The 21128-nt window shown below is 36.7% G+C and overlaps 2 protein-coding genes across 7 annotated transcripts in view; one reads left to right on the forward strand and one right to left on the reverse strand.

The window, feature by feature from the left end:
• The first annotated feature begins 690 nt into the window (after positions 1 to 690).
• On the forward strand, positions 691 to 8354 carry GNPDA2 (glucosamine-6-phosphate deaminase 2). 3 transcript variants are annotated; one of them, XM_027906943.1, is made up of 7 exons: positions 691 to 812; positions 2226 to 2389; positions 2693 to 2794; positions 3276 to 3458; positions 3779 to 3963; positions 4057 to 4231; positions 7323 to 8048. In XM_027906943.1, the coding sequence occupies exons 2-7, from the start codon at positions 2266 to 2268 to the stop codon at positions 7379 to 7381; spliced, it is 828 nt and encodes a 275-aa protein (XP_027762744.1). In that variant the 5' UTR covers positions 691 to 812; positions 2226 to 2265; the 3' UTR covers positions 7382 to 8048. The 3 variants fall into 3 exon arrangements, with proteins under 3 accessions (XP_027762744.1, XP_027762742.1, XP_027762743.1); XM_027906941.1 differs by having other exon boundaries at positions 3779 to 4231; positions 7323 to 8354; XM_027906942.1 differs by lacking the exon at positions 691 to 812 and adding an exon at positions 862 to 1159 and having other exon boundaries at positions 3779 to 4231; positions 7323 to 8354.
• Positions 8355 to 9089: 735 nt separating this feature from the next.
• GUF1 (GUF1 homolog, GTPase) overlaps positions 9090 to 21128 on the reverse strand; it is a 19769-nt gene continuing 7730 nt past the window's right edge. For 2 of the 4 annotated variants that reach the window (XM_027906939.1, XM_027906938.1), the window contains exons 5-14: positions 18862 to 19065; positions 17384 to 17523; positions 16159 to 16282; positions 15654 to 15786; positions 14733 to 14876; positions 13633 to 13766; positions 12690 to 12791; positions 11142 to 11261; positions 10223 to 10259; positions 9090 to 9439 (exon numbers count right to left, since the gene is read on the reverse strand). In XM_027906939.1, the coding sequence (XP_027762740.1) occupies positions 9302 to 9439; positions 10223 to 10259; positions 11142 to 11261; positions 12690 to 12791; positions 13633 to 13766; positions 14733 to 14876; positions 15654 to 15786; positions 16159 to 16282; positions 17384 to 17489 (1038 nt within the window). In that variant the 5' untranslated portion in view covers positions 17490 to 17523; positions 18862 to 19065 and the 3' untranslated portion in view covers positions 9090 to 9301. Of the gene's footprint in view, positions 9440 to 10222; positions 10260 to 11141; positions 11262 to 12689; positions 12792 to 13632; positions 13767 to 14732; positions 14877 to 15653; positions 15787 to 16158; positions 16283 to 17383; positions 17524 to 18370; positions 18516 to 18861; positions 19066 to 21128 lie in introns of all 4 variants that reach the window. The other 2 variants (XM_027906937.1, XM_027906940.1) reach the window with 2 other exon arrangements.

Genomic DNA, 21128 nt, shown 5'->3' on the forward strand with positions numbered 1-21128 from the left:
CGACTCTCTCGCTTCTCATCCTGATTAGTCCGCACAGCTCGGTCGTTCCCTGGAGTCAGTGGGTTTCCTGGGTAAGTGGTCCTTGAGTCGGTGGTCACGATCTCCCCATGCCGGAATTACCTTTTACCCAGTCGGAGCTGATTCAGCACAGTTGCTGAGTTGGCTTTATTAGTTTCTTCCTTATCTTGGGAGCTCTGCCAAAGGTCCTTGTGGCCCATAAATTCTGTGTTCTTTGTGTCCACTATCAGTGGTTCATCCTTCTTCCCAAGCTTTGTTAACCTCCCCCTAGGTCTGAGATCACTGAAGCATGTCAAGCCCTAAACCTTAACAAGGCAATTCTACCAACAAGTAATTTGTCTTTCTAACACCTGGACATCACTTGTTAGCTGCTGTGTTTCACAGATTAAATATCTTTTCTTCTTGTTAAGGCTTGAAGGTATATAAAAATCAAAGAACATCCTTTCTTAAGCAAATTTTACATATTCCACATTTTACAACAACTGGAGTGGGAAGCATGGCACTGTTTTGGCAAAGCCCCCAGCAGTTCCCGACTCCACGGCTGCTGACCGACCGGCGCTGCCTCACCCCCACCCTGCAACAGCCACAGCGCCCGGAAATGGAAATGGGAAAACAAGCCCCTTTCCCGTCCTCGCCAGGCGCTTCCGGGTCGCGCTGGGCTCTCCTGGAGGCGGCGGGGCGGGCGGCGCTCTCCGTTCTCCTCCTGCTCACCGTCCTGCTCACCGTCCTCGCCATCCTCTGCTCCTCGCCCTGCCGTGCCGGTGCCGCCCGTGGCCGCCGCGGGCTCTGCGGGGGTGAGCGGGGCGGGCGGGTCCGCGGGCGGTGCGGAGGGGAGGGAGGGGAGGCCGCGGGCCGGGGCTGCGCCGGCTGCGCTCTGGCGGTGGGTCCCTTTCTCTGGCAGTGTGGGTTTACCAACACCCTCCAAGGAAGTGCCCTCAGCCGAAGATCCGCGGTCGTTCTGGTGCGGTCCGCGGGTCGCTGCTGGCGAAGAGCATCCCCGTGTTCCCAGGGCAAAATCGCTGGAGGTTTATGAGGCCGCCTTAAAAGCGGGGTCTGTTCCTGCTGGCCTGCTTTTCTGTCCTCCCCTGGGGCGTGTGTGAGCTCTTTTTGGTGTCTGTGAAATAGCGTTTCCTCTGCAAAGGTGAGTTTGATTTGTCACGGCTCAGCTGCTCGTGGAGATGAGGCAGCACAGGGTGGTTGGTGTTCACTTCCCTCCTTCTTTGGTGGGACAAGCAGATGTCACCCTGTTAAACACAAATGCACTATAATTCATATTTGTTCTTAAAACCAGACTCTCGTTTTGGGTCACCTGAGAGTAGTGTGTGCTGCAAGTGGTTTGGCACTTAGTTGGCCTTGGGCTTCTGGCAGGTGTGTTGTTTTGTGGCTAATGCCAAGCACACTCAGGCCTAGAAAGAGAAGAATAATACATTGCAAACTGGCTCAAGAGCCCTAGTCTTTCTGGTAATTACCTGACCGTTAAACAGAAACTCTTGGTAAAATGAGTTTCACTTAAATGTAAGAGATGCTTGTATACTCCTAGCGAGCAAGCTTCTTTTCTGGTTATTCATCTCAGAAGTTGATACAATTGCACTCAAAGCTTTCTAAATTTCTGTTTAAAGTCAAGTTGAAAAGAAAAAAGGTTTACAATTCACAGGGAAAGATACGTATGAGGTCACTTTTCAGATATCTAATGCTTTAACTTTTTTTTTGCAGATTAATAAACGTACTGAAGCGTTGTTATGGAGCTAGAATGGCAGTGAAAGAAATTTTAATTATTTACTTCCAATTAGATATTTTAAAGAGAGAAACACGGGGTTATTTTGGGCCTTGTTTTTGAAATTTTAGGCCTTCAGCTGGTCATAAGAAACAGGAGTTAATTTCGGCGTTTCAATATTTCCTCTTTTTTAACAGTAATACTCGACGAAAATATTGAAGTTCAAAATGGCTTATTCATATTTTGGTTTAGCTTTTCCCTATAAGTTATTTTAAATTATTCTGTGAATTTTAATAAATATTTTGACTGGAATTTATCATTTGGATTCTGTAGCTTTGCTTTTGATTGTCCAGCTTGAACTAGGACTGCAAGAATGTGGTATGCTTATGCAAGTCATCAGCATGAAAGGTTATTTTTTTATCTCCACTGTAATCTGAGAGTTTTACAACTATTCATAGGGTGCTTATTTTTAAAACTTTGACATTTTCTCCAGGTTTAAGTTTGTTTTATAATACAAGTTCCTCACTGCCATTATGAGGCTAGTAATTCTTGAAGATTATGATCAGGCTAGTGAATGGGCAGCAAAATACATCTGTAATCGTATTATCCAGTTCAAGCCAAGTCAAGGAAGATATTTCACGCTTGGTCTACCAACAGGCAAGTTTTATTCAAAGTCTATGTAAATAAGTAAACCTAGAACAATGTTTGTATCATTGCTAGCAGATACATTTTAAAAGAACATAAGTATTATTTTTGGTAATACTCCAACATAATTTTTTTAAAATATGGATCTGCTTTGTGTGAAAAGTTGTGATGTGAAAGCTGAGAAATACTAAATGAGAAACAGCAGGTTGCATTTATGTTTAAAAGTATTGTAGCAAAATTTGACTATGATGCGATTTGAATACACTGAAAATGTTGTGCAGATACACAGAACAGTAGAAAAACTTTATTTAACAGGTAGTACGCCTTTGGGATGCTACAAAAAGCTGATAGAATACCACAAAAATGGAGATCTCTCTTTCAAATATGTAAAGACTTTCAACATGGATGAGTATGTAGGTAAGATGCGCTATTATTTGAGAACACACTGTACTGTTATTTTTTCCTCCTTATAAAAACTACTAAATACTTTATCAAAGAACAAGATCAGTCTAGTATGTTTGTATTCTTTATGTTAAATTTCTGTCCATAAGGTCATCTTAAGCATTTTTCTCTATTTATTTTTGCATTTTTGTAGACATATAAACAGGTGGATCCTGGGCTAAATTCAGTGCAGAAAGTACACTGTGACATAATATTGTGACTGCATTTCTGTTGAAGACTTTATACTCTTTGTGATAAGACATATGTGAAGTGAATGCAAACCAATTGCCTTGTGCATGCCAACAGGAAAACTTTCTTCTCAATGTAATTTCAAAACTTGCTTTATCTGGCTCAGTTAGGTTTGTCTTGCATGCCCTACATCGGTTACAAATAAACTAGAATTAAGGCTGTTTGGTTAAATCTTGTCTTATGTTAGTTTCACTCTAAATAATTTCAGGGCTCCCCAGAAATCATCCAGAGAGCTATCATTCCTATATGTGGAATAACTTCTTTAAGCATATTGACATAGATCCAAATAATGCTCATATCCTTGATGGGAATGCTCCAGACTTACAGGCGGAATGTGATGCATTTGAAAAGAAAATTGAAGAAGCGGGAGGGATTGATCTGTTTGTTGGAGGTATGAGGAAATGCTCCATGGTTAGTTTCTATCAAGCATGTACACTGATTCTTTAATCATTATTTTCATAACTTGGCTAAACCCAGATCTTTCAGTTATGGTGCAGGAAAGTTCTGTGCCTAACAAAGAATCAGTATGAGTACCAAAACAGAATGGTTGGTGTCCAAGTTTCTAATGGCTTCATTTAAGTAAGTTTTGGATGTTTTTTATTGAAAATGGGGAAAGAAAGAGTCCTAAAAATTGTTTATTTGTTTAATATGTTTGAGGATATTTGTTGACTCTCAGGTCTGGAATGATTTACTTTTTTTAACTTTGAAAAGGCATTGGTCCAGATGGCCACATTGCATTCAATGAACCCGGATCAAGTTTGTCTTCAAGAACAAGATTAAAGACTTTAGCAATGGACACCATTTTGGCAAATGCTAAATACTTTGATGGAGACTTATCTAAAGTACCAACTATGGCGCTAACAGTTGGTGTGGGTACAGTGATGGATGCTAGAGAAGTAAGAACTCATTTAGTTCTAGTTGCATGTGTGTTTTCAAGACTAGCTGGTATTGATACTGGGATTGAAAGTAAAGAGACCTTTGTTTTGCAGGTGATGATTCTTATAACAGGTGCACATAAGGCTTTTGCACTGTACAAAGCAATTGAAGAAGGAGTCAATCATATGTGGACAGTTTCTGCTTTCCAGCAACACCCTCGCACTATCTTTGTGTGTGATGAAGATGCTACTTTAGAACTAAGAGTTAAAACTGTGAAGTACTTTAAAGGTGAGCACTGAATCAGAGGTTACATGTGTTTAAAAAAATGCAAACCCAACAGATTTAAAATTATAAGTCTGAGCCTTCAACACTTTACAGTACCTAATGTATAATGTTATATATTCAAAATACTGTTAACTTATTTCTTGTGTATGGAAAATTGCTAGGAGGCATAACTTGTGCTGCTTATATTCCTGACAAATCTGCTTGGAAGAAATATTTCCTTCGCTTCTAGTTTGAAACAACAGTTTAGTAATCTTCCACTTCAAACAGCAGCAGTCTAGAATACAGGTCTTAAGTACACTGGAAAGTTTCACTTAAAAAAAACTCAATACATTTATTAATCCTGATATATTTTCATGCTGCCTTTGCTATGTGCTGTAACATGCTGCCTCTAGTAAACTGAAAATGTATGATACAGACTTTGAAGTCACGTGAGGACATTTTTCATACAGTGCAATTAGCATAACAATCTATACTGACTCTGAACACATCACACACTTGTACTGTGCTTTTCATATTTGTAGTGGGTATATTGGGGCAAAATTGAAGTCAGGATATTTAATAGTCACTGAGACTTCCTAATCTGAATTGTTTCACTGAGACTGTAGAAGCTGAGAAAAGTAGTTTTCTCCTGACTGTACTAGCACAGCACATGGAATTGTGTGAAATGGTTGTCTTTCTCACTAGCATGGATACCTATAGTAGTTGAGGTATCAGAGATCAAGATTGTAATTTATTCAATTCTTTTTTAAAGCATTATATCAGCAGTGCTCATATATGTATTAGACTACAATTCAGACATTACTGTGATTTTTATCCTGATATCACTTGTGGCCAACTTGTTAATTTTAGATTTTTTTCAATATGCTGTCCTCTGCTATGTATTTGCAGGGTAGGGGGGGAGGGTTAGTCTTTAGCTGTATCACACTGCTAGATATTGTTGTTTTCAAAGATAAACTTCTTTAACTTGGATAGCTTGGATGGATTTTAAATATTATCCTGTTTTTCATATAAACAAAGATAAACATAATGTAGAATTACTAGGTATGAATGACACTGAACATCGCTTTAAAAACATCAAGGGCTACAATTTATGAATGTGTGCTATTGTGTCACACTGTATTGAATAACCCTGCTATACACAGCAATAGAATTCTAAAAAGACTGTTTAGTGTAAACTTGCTTAATTTTTACCTACTCTCAAATCAGTGAGATTTTCCCTTTTAAATATGGAGAAGAGATCATTGGGGGTCAAATCTGGAATTATTTCTGAATCTTGATCTTTAGGTTAGACTTCTTAGGAAAGCTACATAGTTCTTAATACTGCTATTTATGATAGTGATTTACTGGGATTTTTCCCTACTTAAAAATTCTCAAGGTACTATGTGAAACTGTAATTATTTATTTATTTTTTTATATAATCAAGTACCACACTGGCTGGTAAATAGAATAACTTACTCCACTTTTTTCTAACTTTCTGAAAACCTAGTATAGGCTAAAATTATGAAGTGTACTTAAATGTTCTTACGGTAAAAGGGAAAATAACTTTCTTGAAGAATGAAAGAAAATGAATTTTGAATTTACTAATTTTTCTGGAGATAAGTTAGTTCAGGATAGTTTTTTGCATACGTGTGCATGCTTCTCTTTAAACTGTATGCAGAAATCTGTTTATCCAAAGCATACTTGAAAACACAGTGGGACGCATACCTTTAAAAAAACCTTTTGTTTCTTACTGATTTTCCTGTAACAATTTCACTAACAAGATTTAAATGTTCTTCATTAAGTATGGCAGAGGCAATACTTAGTAAGCATTTTTCATGTGTCTAGGAAGTGAGTAATTATCTCCTTTTCATTTCCCCTTTTTAGAAGAGAAAAACACTGGGAGGAAGTTCAAAACATGTTTCTAGTTTGAGCAGTGTGTGCAGCTGTTACTCTTTCAGTACAAATGACTTTATATCAAATGTATACCTAATTTTTCCCACTGTTAAACTGAAAAATATTATACTTGATCTAATATCTGCATTTTATATTCAATGACGACACAGTGATTAGTAATAGATGCTGCATAAAATGCCTTTTGTTGTGGTCACTACAGTAATGACCTTAAATTGTATAGTTATTGCATGTTGCTGCAGTGACACTTAGGTTGCTACCAGGTGCATCATGTAGCAAAGGTATTTATGTACTACTTGCATATTTATTTCACGTTATTTAAGAAAATTACTCTTAAATGTTGCATATTTTAATTTTAGAAGTTAGTCTTTAGTTTGATGCTAAAATGGACTTTTACTTTGCAGACTGTAAATATTGATCAGTTACTGTTATTAGTCCTTAAGGTGAAATGAGGTCAAAAACCTGCCAGTGACCCAGTGTCATACATAGGTAGATATAGGTAACATTTTTACTAAGTAATAACAAAATAAAGAGGGAAGCATCTTTTTTTGTTAATTACTCTTCAGCATGGTTCCATAATCAAAGTAGTCGAGTAGGAAAAAAAGTAACACCCCTAGTCACAGGTATGGGTGACTTGTATGTGGAAGGAAAAAAAAAAAAAGCACAGCAGAAAAGAGTTGAACTACTAAAATTCTGAATCTGCATTAACACTCTGGATAGTTTTAGTCTGCTTTTGCCTGTCTAGGACCAGAAGTACACTACAAATTACAAAGAGAGTAATACCACAATGCTAGAACACTGCAATTCAAGAATTCAAGCTGTAAGAGTATCACTATGTGTGTATCTGATTTTTATGCCGAATTATGGCATGAGGGAATTATCTTGCTGTTATGCGTTCTTAACACAGAATAAAAGATGTATTCAGTGAATTTGGAAGCATTCCAGATCTGCTTTTTGGGTCTGTTATCAGAGAACTGTCTGATCCCTGCTTGGATAATACTGCAGATGTCATTAGTATGCAAGTGATACAGGCATATATATGCTGTCTCTGATTTTAAATTACTTTAAATAGACATTATTGTTCTCTTCAGTGAACTATTTATAATGTATACTTTGAAGCAAAGTCCAAATAAAAATGTGGATAGAAGAACATGTTGAAAAATTATAAGTAACGTAAAGCTGGCATTGTTGCTTTCCCCCCAAGGTTTAATGCATGTGCACAATAAGCTTGTGGACCCACTGTACAGTATGAAAGAAAACTGAAAGAAGAATTGAAGAGGAACTCCATGTGGGTCAACAGCAACTGTTTTAGGTAGCAGATGAGTTCACTGCTATGCAATATGCTGAAAACCGTTTAAAATGGGGAATCCTAGGTACTGTATTTTTTAAAAGGTCCAATATCTGTACATTCACATTCCATCTGTTTGCTGTGTTGTGCATTTTGCTTTAACATTTGGAGCTCTGCTGTTGGGTGGTACATCACTAAATGCAACAGAACAAACCTGTGAGAGACTGCACGTTATGTAGGGAGGGGAAAGCAGAGCACTTACTCTAGCACAGCAGTGTAATGCATCTGCCTTGCGGTAAAGGTGATACTTTATTTCCCAGAATTTGTAATTTTGGGCTTGATTAGTGTAACTACATTTTGCATTTGTGTCTCTAGGCAGAATGGTTTTGGCCTTTGTCAATACTATGGACTTGTAACAGTTGTACAATTTCTACTATGAAAAGTTCTGTTTACATATATCTAATATAAACTGAGCTTTTGCACTTGGTTGCCTTAAATTTATCTTAAAGAGTTTTTGGGCATCTCAAGACCTGCTGTATAGTTCAGACAAATGAAAATACAAGAACAGTGCCTAAAAATGCACCAAATTCTTGCAAGTTATAACTTACTCTATGGATAAAAATATTAACTTCTGCCATAGCACTTTTTCCTCTCATGTATTTCAAGTTACTTTAGGATTTTTATATTTTTGGTAATCAAGCTTTATATGTAAGGAAAATCTAAATGGTCCTTTCTGGAGGTACCTGTTCAGTTATATAATTGATGTTACTATTAAATGCCTGAAAAGATGTTAAGTTACAGGAACATAATGTCTGCAAATTTAATGGTCATTTAAAGCCAACTGTTAATCACTTTCTCATTGTATTATTATAAACATTGAGCTGTTACAAGGAATGTTATTTCCTACTTTGAATATAAGTAAAACTTAAATACAAATCTCTAATTTCAGAATTGTTTCATTTCTGATATAAATTGTCATGCATAAATACTTCAGGGCTTCAGGAAGCGATTAGGCACCAAAGGAGGAAGATAAAGAGTTCACTGATATAGACTTTTTTGGGGGGAGCAGTGGGATCATGTCCTTGTGTAAAATACTCAGAGAAAGTGCAACAAAGCAGAACTTCAAGAATTTAACTCTTCACCTAGATGACAGGCAGGTAGCCTTAATTACAAAGCACTTTATCGCTTCAGGCCGTAGTAGATTCTCATCTAGGCTCACCTTTCACATAAAGGGTCAAACCAGATGGTCTTTGAACATCCCTTCAAACCTAGACTGTTATATGGTTCTGTGAAATTACAAAAGCATGGAAGAGTCTGTCTTAAAAGCTTCTGGAGGTGGGCAAGGAGTTGTAAACACAGTATATAGCAGGTTCATTAACTTGCATTTATGATTTTCTTATTCTGATGTGATTTTCCAGCATGATGATGATTTTCAGACAGCAGCAACTTTAAAAAAAGTAAAACAGGAAGCAGCTTGATATTGTTATGGCAACAGCTAAAACTTTACAAGAAAAAACCAAACCAACACAGCATTGTTTGTCTATACATACCTTTCAGTTATTTTTATAACCTTTTTGCCATACGGTTCCTGTTCTTTCATATGTAGACTTGCAATGCAAAAATAAAACATTAAGTATTAAAATATGAAAACAGTGAAATACAATGAAAATCGTACAATGAAAATTCAGTCAAGTGAACTTTTAATTTCATAATAATCTACATGTATCTGTACATTTTAAGTACACACTCCTTTCAATTCATCTTCCCACATATACTTAATTTAATTTACACCATTAAAAGTCAAGTATGTTCCCTCTCACAGTGATAAATCAATATATTAGCTCACTCTGCTACTGTCTGCAAAAAAGTTGAGAGAAGGATCATGTCACTGATCTCTACTTGTCAGTTTCTCTCTTTAGAACACGTATAAAGGCATCTCTTGGTACTTCCACGTTGCCAATTTTTCTCATCAACTTCTTGCTTTCCGCCTGCCTCTTTAAAAGCTTCATTCTTCTTGTAATGTCTCCACCATACTGTGAAAAGGAAAAATATTTTAGTAAGCTTCAACAGCAAATACAACGACAGTACATTTCAGCAACACTAAATTCAAGGGCTTAAAAAAAGCCAAGAAGGTTGGTTATATTATGACAAAAGATTATGTTATACTCCAAATAGTTATGCCTAAAGGACACTCATTAAAAACAAGAGAGCAAGTAAGCATGTTCATTTGGACATGTGAAGGCTGAATTCTGTTACCTACATTCACATAAGCCTGGCTGACAATACACTGGATCCATATGCCCTTGGAACAGCAGCAGGATGCCAGCTCAGATACGCTGAGGCATCTTGACTAGCACTAGGTGCTTTTATCTAGAAAAATGAACTAAACCCTTGTACAACATTGAACAAACACCATCCCACATCTGTGCGTAGCAGAAGAATTCTGTTGTGAGAAAGGGACACTTGGTTAATAATTTCCAACATTTGCTTCAGAGAGCTAAATGTAAGCTGAGTAAGAGGTATCACATTTTTACTATAGCTTTGTTAAGTCTTGTCAGTAGTCAACTATTCAATATTTAAAAGCTTTATTACATTTATACTTTCTTTTATCATCTGAAAAACAACTTAGGAAATGTGAAGTTACACATATGCCTGTGTACACACACACATTTACTCTATGTCTTCAACTACTAGAACACGGTGAGTTCACTCAAGCATGACATATCTTTGCTGGGTTTCTAGGAAAAGATGGGCCTATCTTAGCAGGTTTACAAATTACAGACACATTAAAAAAAAAAAATAGACAAAATACCTACACATTTTGCCACAACATTTTTCCTGTAAGCTTTGAGCCTGTAAAATAAAATAACATATACACCTTTAACACATTAGAACATCTAAATGTGAAGCTAAATACTGAGCTATGTCAAAATGCTAATTGTTTTTCTACTAGTTTTGTGAGATGCATTGGCATCATAACAATTTCATGTTTTGTATACAAGAGATGAAGCAGGAGATGCAATTCACAGTTCTTAATTCTAGAAATACCCCTTAGGGTGTATAATGCATACATAAAAAAATGACAATCTTGCCTTTTTATCTAGGACTTCTGCTATGGCTCATAGGAAGTGTTACATCCATGTGTGTATAGATATAAACACAAATTCTTACAGCGCCTGGGCTTAAATTCCTACCTATAATCATTTTACCACAATTTAAATGCTATTTAAACAGCAACAGAAAAATGTGACGAGAAAACACAGCATCAAGGAAACTGTTTACTCTAAAGAAGTGCATGCTGCTTAAGAAAAAGCTGTGTGTTCAGCTTGCAACATATTTCCTTTGGAACAGCACAAATCAATTCTTTTTTTACTGACTCTCCCAGAGATTAAACTATTCCACAACTAGCTAATTTTTTTCAGTAGGAAGAAACGTTTTCCTCTGCCAAAGAGGAAATGGACACGCTGGTGTTGCACATTATGCTTTATCCACTAAGTGCAATGCTGACCACAAGCAATTTAAAATAAAAATACATTTTCTTTGTATAAATGTAACTCAAAATCTTTAGTCATAGTCACAGCTTAAATTTGTTTGGGCTTTTTTTTCTTTTTTTCAAGATGTCTGGTAGCATATACAAGAAAAACACAATACTAAAATCAAAGTACTGTAATGTATAAAAATCTGTATTTTACATAGCTTAAATTATGGAGGGAAAAAAAGATGGTCTTCACTTACGTTTCTCTTGCAATTATTTTCTTGCCAATAGCAGCCTGGATGGCTATTTCAAACAACTGTCTAGGTATGGCCTCTTTTAAACGTTCACACAGGAGTTTACCAGCAGTGTATGCCTTATCACTGAAAAAAGAAGTCACCAGTGTTTTCAGAAAGGGTAATGCAATACCAAAAATATCCATAGACCAAACTGTTTGATAAAAGGATTTTAGTAGAAGTTTTCCTCTTTTTATCTCAAAAAATAAGGTGATCAGGGCATAATTTTGCATCTACTGAGTGGTCTCTGTATGTCACCTGTTTCAGACTAACAGACTGCATTAACAGCAGGCCTTCAAATATGTACAAAAAACACCCTGATTATCCATCACACTGAAGCCATTCTGAATACTGTTACAGCTTCAAAGGAAATTTTGAACTAGGTCAAAGAGAATTTTCATTGATTGTAGGCCCAAAAGGTCAAAATTTCTACATATTACAGAAATACTTTAAAAAGATTTGGCTTTATATAGCAAGAAAAAAAAATCTTGTACTCTTGTCATCTGCTAATAAAAATTATCCAATTATCTTCAGCATGTGCCACAGATTCTGGAAAGAGTTAGAGATGGAGGTAGATTGTTAAACACTGCATATTTATGATAAACACATTAAGTAGCAAGAGAGTTGTATCACTCCAGCCCCGTAACCCATCTGAACAAGGCAAGGGTTTCCTTTTCCTCTGTCAGCCTTCTGGAGTCAGAGAATTCCAAGGATTTCAATATTGCAGTTATGGAAAAAAAAATGAAAATATACAAATATTTAGCAACTATAAATTAGTATTTTAAGAAGGAAAAACAATCCACAAAAAGCTGATCTCAGGATTACTGGAAAGGGATTCTGAAGTTACAGAAGGGAAACTTGTAAAAACTGTGAGGAGAGGCAGGAATGGGAAAGGCATTACCCTCACCTGTAATTCCTGAGACAGTCGTGGAAATTGAATCATTTTATCAAAAAAAATTTCTGAGGTAATTGCATCCAGTAAATATTTAAATTTTCCTGGTACTAAGGCTGGAGACAAGATAACTTCTATAGAACAGACATTATTGGGAGAATAAAACCAACTCTTTTTCATTACAAAGTACTGAAAAAATTCATCTGGCATCTCCTTGACTGGTCTGCATTTAAAATTTTTCCAGACCCTTAGAAGATTGGCATTATGCATTTTCCTTCAACCTCTCTGCCCTACATTTGCCACAAAAAAATGTGATATCCAGCACTTGAAATCAGAAAAAGAAGTAGAAATTGCTACTAATTATAGTATGTATTACCTAATTTTCATATTACAAAATGCCTCTTTTTCAGTGGTGATGAAAGTGGTGATGTGGCAAATCCTCAATGCTCATATATATCTGTCAAATATAAGAGTAATACCTATACCTAGAATCACTTAAAATCATACATTTGTTTAAGTCAGGAAAGTTCCTTAAGATCATCAAGTCCTATTAATAGATAATGTTTTCACCAAAGTTAATAGGAAGTCTTATTTCTTTGGGATAAAGAATCTAGTCAACCTACTTATGTATGATAGTAGATAGTTCTTCAACTGGATTTCCATTTAGAAGAATATCCATTTTGATTAGGTCTGCTGCTTGATATCCTGCATCTTCATAATCAAAACTGGAAAAAAAAAAAAAGACAGTGCAGAAGTTACTGATGATATTGTAAAATTATATTCTGCAGTCTTTGTTCCATGAGTTTTAAATTATAGAAATAATTCTTAATAACACATTTGAACTTTTTAATAAAATGGAAGTACAGCTTTCAACAGTCTCTCAGTACATCTCCCCAGTGCAAAACCAGACTAGAAATGTACTGCACGTAATGTCATCTCCAATGCAGCAGAATGTGTCATCCTGACTTCCAGGATATCCTTCCAATCTACTGAGCAAGATAAATCAAGCAGAAATTTACATGCTTAATACAGTTTTTTAAAGACTTTATTCAAACACTTATTTTCTATCAGCTGGAGGTTCCTTCAAGCTCCAGGAAACACTCCAACACAGCTTCTGAACAGTAAATGTCCTGAATAACAAAGGAATCAAACACTAATCCTGGGCTGCTTTCTTTTCATCCGCTCAGTTATATGACCCCTATTATCATCCTCTCTGACAATTGAGTTTTCCACTTAATTGCCAAACTCTTCCTTGGTAGGTATGGAACACCACCTAACTCATACAGATGAACTAGTGCCACACCAGAGGGTGCACTTGAAAAATACACACATGACCAAAGGCAATGATTATAAGGTAGTGATGCACTTTCAGTGTTTTTCAGACTTATTTCCATCCATTTTCACAGTAAATCTAATCCATTAAAGGTGAAGAGAGACTAGATTCGCATCGTAGATTTTCCATCGTAAAGGAATATTCTTCACTCATGCCCTTCCATAACTGCTCCTCAGATCTTTTTTCACCACACCCCCCTTCAGGGATGAAGGGGGAACAGGAGAGGTAGTTACCTTGCATAGCCAGAAGACAGAGACTTAAGCGCATCATAAAAATCCAACACAATTTCATTCAGTGGAAAGAGGTATTTTAGCATAACCCTGTTTTCATCAATGTACAACATATCCTTCTGGACTGCCCTGCGATCCTAGACAAATAAAAATTGTTTCAGTTCCCCTTGACAGAAATTTTCTACAAAACAATACAAAGCAAAATAAAATTAACAGCTATCCAGCTACAAAAGAGATCTCCTGTATGGCAAGCCCCTGAGTAACCTTCCTATTGGTAGTCACTGAAGTCCTAGGACAAATAGCAGCACTATAATAAATGAAGTGGTTGTAACTTAACTGGACATATGATCCAAGCCTGTCCTCTCTAAATGCTGAATTGCTGAAATCCTTAACAACTTCTGCTTCCTGCTGCCTTTTAAATGTATAAATGCACAAACTGGAGTATTACACAGTAGGGTTTGCAGGCTCATCTTCTTTCCTCCCAGGAGGGTGTTCTTAAAAGTTATTTTAGGAATTCTTTTTAATAGATTTTATTCTTCCCTGTACAAGTACTGTGCTGTTTTGTATTATGTATTCTGCAATGTTAAATGCTAAGAAAAATATTGTGAAAAAATTATATGAAGACAATATGCATGACAGTTAAAACATTTTCAACTAGAAATATTCCAAATATACTTGGGGAAATGTGTTTGGCCTATTGTAAATTTACTTTGGTGAAGTACTGAAAAAAATACATGAGTGCACAGTAAAGTGTTAAGAAAAGTTGTATTTTCTTCCATATACTTCTAAAAAAACAATACATCCTATTCCCCTGCTGCAGGGGAATTCCATTCTTTCAGGAGAACAGAACAAGCTATGAGTTAGTCTAGTACAGACCAAGCACTTTACTGTCACTGAGCTTCATCACTAACTCTCAATATGTGAATTCTGTAGTTCAGTATTTTACAAATAATAAGTTTAAAATAATTATTTGTTTCAAAAGTATTTAATAACTACTGTCAAAGTTACTATTTAAGCACTAGTATCTATTATCATACTATCTAGTATCTTCACTTTAAGTATGAGGTGAAGAGCAAAAGACAAAACTAAAACTATATACCAACCTGACACAAAGTAATAATTTTCCCAATATATTCATGAGGGGTTACAATAGTACCAAGAACAGTTGGCTCCAAATATTCTGATACTGAAAATTTGTCAGGAAACTGAGCAGGGTTGATAATAGTAATCTCATCTTTTCCGTACTCCTAAAAACAAACAAACAAACCAACCAGATAGCATAATTTTACAAGTAAGTAGACTGAAAACCAAAGGAAACAAATACAGCATTGAAAAAATGCTAAAAAAATGTTTCAACTGCCGGGAAACGTTTGTGCATTATGCAACCCAAGTTTAAAACAAGAACAATTTCAGAAGAGATTTCTACATCACATATAGAAGTCCCTTGTCAGCATATCTTTAAACATTATTACACAGAAATATTACAGGATTTATTTTTTACTTGGGAAATGAGAGAAATACAAAAAGCCTTTCTATCCATCTTTCCAGGTCTCTATCTCACCTGTAAAGTGAGAATCTTCCTTCTTACTTCATCCTTATCCTTTAAGTTACTAAGACCCTGCCAGCCTACAGTAGCATTGCAAGCTATTCCTAAAAACATTCATGTTTTTTGACTGATAAAGCCTGGAAGATTATTTCACATGCTTTTAACACAGTTCGCTCAGTATGCACATAAATGAATACAGTATGATATGTCTCCTATATTCCCATTTTCAAGGACAAGTGCAAGACATAGAAAGTGTGCTTGAAGTGGATGGGGGAAGAATATTCTTAAAAAACATCCTTAGTAGAAAGAACATCCTTAAAAAAAAAATAAAATAAAAAAATTGTAAGCTGAATACTGGTGATTCTAATGCTTCCCATGAAATACAGTGCTAGCCTACATTTAAACACAGACTGTAGGTGTTTATTACAGGAGGCTTTTAATCTGCTATTTATATAAATTTGTAATGAATTTAACATACCTTTATCAACTTTGCTGAAGAAAGAACAGCTTTATATGGAACTGTCGGTGCAGTCAAAATAACCGACATATTATACTCTTGTTCCAAACGTTGATTAAAAACCTCCATATGTAGAAGACCAAGGAAACCCAATCTGGAAAATGAATACCCTGTTGGTAAAAGTTATTTGTATATCCCCTCGAATTTCAGTGGATTTTTTACACGTCCAGCACATTTACACTGTTAGTGTGGCAATCTCAAGCATAGCTAACAACCTGCAAAGGACCAAAATAATCCTCAAGTTGAATAATATGTGTCTTGGAGAACAAAAGCTATCAATCACAACAAATTTCTCTCTGTGCAAACAGAGAATATAAGAAAATTAAATGCTTTTGATCTTTAGCTATCATTAATTTGAATTAAAGCTCCTAATTTTGAATTCATTTAATTCTATCCTCAGTTGACTTAAACCTGCATTCTGAATTTATGAACAGTTCCAAAAATGAAAGTAGTTTAAAATCCTCACCTCCATCCAGCTCCTAAGGCAAGACTACTGTCACGATGAACAGTTACACTGGAGTCATTCAATGTCAGCCTTTCCAAAGCACTTTTGAGATTATTATATTCTGTTTGATCTGCAGGATACATTCCTGTCAAAATATATTAGATAGAAATGATGTGATAGAGAGCTTTATCTGGAGTGTACTTAACTTTCAAATATGCCTCTTACAGTGAACAGAGTAATAAAATCCGAAATAGCCTAATTTGTGTTCCAAATGTTTTTAAACATGAAAAAGAATATAAGGATTCTTTTTCCTCAAAAAAATTAGTCAAAACATAATAACAAAGTTTTAGATTACCTCAGAATTAACATTTAAAGCATAACGGTAGGATCACTGTGCTCATTTAATCCTTCACGGTTGTGGAAGATGCACAACTGAGTATAACCACTGTTTTGCAGGGCTGCAGTGTAAACATATGGCTTAAGCATGCATGAAAAAGTGGACAGATTTCACTGAGATGTTTCTTCAAAGGTAAGACTGAATGGAAAATAAAACGTGTCATCTGAAAGTTGCAAATGTTTCTATATTTTTTGAAATAAAACAGCTGCTTGTATAGTTACTGCACAAAATAGGTTCTACTTTATCACTTTTCACATCACTGTATCTTCAGAAAATGTACTTTACTCTACACCAAGAAGCAACACATATGCCCACAAAAACATTATTTACAAGATTACACTTTTCTACATTCACTGATTGATTGCCTAATCTCAATGAGACAGTTCAAGTGAGCTTTTACACATTGCTTCACAAGTCTCAAAAATGATATACAGAATTTATTTCCTTTTAAAGCCACCTTCTGTAGCATTTGTATTAGTGCAATAATTATGGAAACCTGATTATCAATATGAGGAATTCCCCCAAAATTACTTTTATTTTTATTTTTTAAAGTCTCAATCCTTCTTTTCCAGCTATTAAGAGTTTACTGGCATTAGAAACAATAATCATGGCAAAAAATACGTGTTAGTCTTGTATCCATATAAAACCAGCCAGCAACTATTATTAATCCTGTCTGTTAGGTTACAGGGAAAATTACACAAAACTACATAAATGACACATCTCTTTGCTAAAATTCTAATCCTCACAACTCTAAATATACACATATTCTTTTAAAAGCTCTAACAGTTCTCTTACTCTTGTAATTGGGAAAAAAAAAGTAATTCCACTTTATATTGGTTTACTCCTCACCTGCAAAAACCATTGGCTTCGCTGACTTAAAGCCAGGCAAAGGCTCCACTGGCTGTTTATACAAAAAGAGTGTGTCTCCTATTTGGGCTTCTGTTACTTCTTTCATTCCAGCAATCAGGTACCCCACCTGTCCTGCATATCTAAATAAAATTGTTGTTATATAGACATGCTTCTTGGCATTAGTATTATTTCCAATATTTTCCTACTTGATTTAGCCCAGATAGAAGTTCAAATAAATCACCCCACTAAAAGCCATATCCACAGTCCAGAAGCCAGATTTAAGTTGTTTCACCTCCAAGTTGTGAACTTCCTCAAGCAGTTCTATTGCTGTTATAATGGAACTGTACATTTATGGTCCTGGATTTTGAATTCTGTATTATTCCCAGTTTAAAAGATGGAGCTAGATCCAATCCCTCCTTCTAAAACACAGAAGTCAGAACAGTTCCCAGATGCCAACACAGCAAGTTTCATATACTAAGAGGAAGCAAGGAGACAAACACCTTCCATCAGCACACAACACTAACTGGAGGGGAACCCATGGTAGATACCAAGTAAAATACACAGTGTACTGGTTTTGGCTAGGATGGAGTTAACTATCTTCAGAGCAGCCCTGTATGATGATGTGTTTGGGAATTGTGACTGAACAGTCTTGATAGCATACCTATGTTTTAGCTATTGCTGAACACTGCCATACAGCATGAAGGCCCTCTGTGTTTCTCACTCTGCCCCTCCCTGAGCAAATATGCTGGGAGTGGGAAAGAGACTGGGAGGTGACAAAGCCAGAACAGTAGACCCAAACTGGTCAAAGAGATATTCCACAACACATAGCCTCATGCTTCACAATAAAAAAAAAGCAAATGGGTGATTAGTTGCTGGCTGGGCTCAACCCACCAGACACAGTAATGTAGTCTCTCTCAGAATCCCCCAGTAGCAATTAACACATATTTGGATGCAAACTGGTAAAACTTCTCCACTAATTCTAAGTACCTGATTTTCTTCCCACTGCTGCCATGAGAAGCCAGTTTCTGGAAGCTGTTGTATTCATGGATTTTAAGTTTTCCACCCTCAACATATGCTGCAGCAATAACTAAGGTGAAGCCCCATTCCCTTCCACTCTCAAGCAAGGCAGTTCCTAGAAATAAATTGGACAGCTGAATAAGAATATCAAATGCTAGTCTTAAAAAAAGTAGCTGTCCAGATGTTCCATCTGCAGATGACAGAATGGCTTCCTCCCTCAGTAATGCCCAAAAAGCAGTCCCCAAAACCTTCTGCCTCAGCATGCCCAAAATGAAAAAGACTGACACTAAGCATTAAATTACAAATAATAATTAGAAAAAAATCCACCACCAAATAACAAAACAAAAAAACCTAGACATCTCCCAGCTTTTACCACTCAAAACAAAAATCAAACAGAAATGCAGGGTTTTATAGCTTACACCAACTTGTGATTTGTTCCACCGTAAGAAATTTTTACTTACAGCTTATGCGTTGGCTGTTCATTTGGAGTCAGAATTCCGACTTCACTGACTTCATATCTTTTCTTTGTGTGTGCTGACACAATTTTATTCCCTTTTGCAATCTCCCCACCAAAGAGTGCAACATTAGCTACGACCCCTCGATAGTGGTCAAAGGTGGAGTCAAATACTAAGGCTTTCAATGGATCAGCAGTATTACACTGGGGTCTGTCACAAAAAAAAATCAATCAAAACAAAAACAACAACAACAACAACAAAAAAAATAATTAAAAAACCCCCAATATATTATGCATTGTGTTTTCATTCAATACTGAGTGAGCAAGCACACCCACCTGTGGGAGGAACATGATGAATACATAAGCAATTTATATTGTGTTCTGTAGTGTAGTAGAAACTTTGCTTTCATATAGTTTTATAGATATTATAAGTTGTAAGTGCCAAGATGGCTGCGAGCCTCCTTGCTAGAACAAAAGGAAATCTATGCCAAGAAGAAGGTGGGATTTGTTAAAGTAAATAACTATCTTATTCTGCCTGGATACCTGGTATAAGCCAATTATATGTGTATTTGTCATGTAAGTTTACATCTGGACAGTGGCTTGTAACCAATTACGTGTGGCTGGTCACGAGACTTTGTATAGAGAAACTATAAAAAGTCTGAGCTCTTCTAATAAAACGGACATACTGAAGATCTTATAGATCGTATTCATATGTTACCAGAGCCCCTGTGCCAACACCCACCCCAAAAACTTCCATAGAATCATAATGTACCAGGTTGTAAGGGACCTCAAGGATCACCTTGGCCAACCTCTCCTGGCAAAAGCACAGTCTAGACAAGATGGCCCAGCACCCTATCCAGACAAATCTTCAGAATGTCTAATAGGAATCTTCCTCGCTTTTCTGGGGAGATTATTGTAATGGCTCATTGTTCTCATTGTGAAAAATTTTCCTCCTGTGTCCAACTGAAATCTCAGGACTAATTTATACCCATTAACCCTCATCTTTTCCAAGAGACTCCTAGTAAAAACAGAGTCTTCATCCTCTTTGTAGCTACCATTTAAATACCAGAATATGGCAAGAAGGTCTCCCCTAAGCCTACTTTTGTCAAGACTGAACAAGCCCAGTCCTCTCAGCCTTTTCTCACAGGGCAGGCTGCCCAGTCCTTTGATCATCTTTGTGGCCCTTCTGTAGATCTCTCTTACCAGTATTAGTTAATATCAGAAAAAAAGAATGAAAAGTAATATGTTGATTGAAACTGAATTGTTTCAGCAGCTTTGTCAAGTTCTCAGAAGTCTATTTTAAAGGTCAGGTTCAGGACATAAACTCTAAACACAGCATATTTAAACTACCTTTATTATTTTAATAATGCAACAGCACATACCTGCAGACACTGCATGGAAGCTATAAAAAGTCATAAAAGTATCACCTTTAGGGGCTCATCTCTCATCTTTCACTTCAGACTGAATTAATTTTCCTTTCCTACTTCTTAAGAATAAAGAATTCTTCTCTGTTGATATTCACATTCATTTTTTTAAAGGCATCTCAAATCTGAAATGTCATTTTTTCTCATCTGAAATTTAAAATTGACTTAACCAGCTCAAACAGATTTCTCTCACACTTCTCTATAGAGTATTTTATTTAAATCAGATGCACATTAAGTGTAAAACTACCAGTACCATACAAATGCAACTCATGGTTTCCTAATCTCCTTTTACGATCAGTTGACCCACCTGGTGGATGAGGGAAAGGCTGTGGATGTGGTCTATCTGGACTTCAGCAAAGCCTTTGACACTGTCTCCCATAATATACTCCTGGAAAAGCTGGCAGCCCATGGCTTGGACAGGGGCACTCCGTGCTGGGTCAGGAACTGGCTGGAGGGCCGGGCCCAGAGAGTGCTGGTGAATGGGGCTGCATCCAGCTGGCGTTCCCCAGGGATCAGTGCTGGGCCCAGTCCTCTTTAACATCTTTATCGATGATTTAGATGAGGGGATTGAGTCCATCATCAGCAAATTTGCAGATGACACCAAGTTGTGTCGACCTGCCGGAAGGCAGGAGGGCTCTGCAGAGGGATCTGGATAGACTGAAGAGTTGGGCTGACTCCAATGGGATGAAGTTCAACAAGGCCAAGTGCCGGGTCCTGCACTTTGGCCACAACAACCCCCTGCAGCGCTACAGGCTGGGCACAGAGTGGCTGGAGAGCAGCCAGGCAGAAAGGGACCTGGGGGTGCTGATCGACAGGAGGCTGAACATGAGCCAGCAGTGTGCCCAGGTGG

This window comes from Empidonax traillii, unplaced genomic scaffold (assembly GCF_003031625.1).
Source record: "Empidonax traillii isolate 1590-97213 ecotype Southwest subspecies unplaced genomic scaffold, ASM303162v1 scaffold1378:size168296, whole genome shotgun sequence".
NCBI classification, from domain to species: domain Eukaryota; kingdom Metazoa; phylum Chordata; class Aves; order Passeriformes; family Tyrannidae; genus Empidonax; species Empidonax traillii.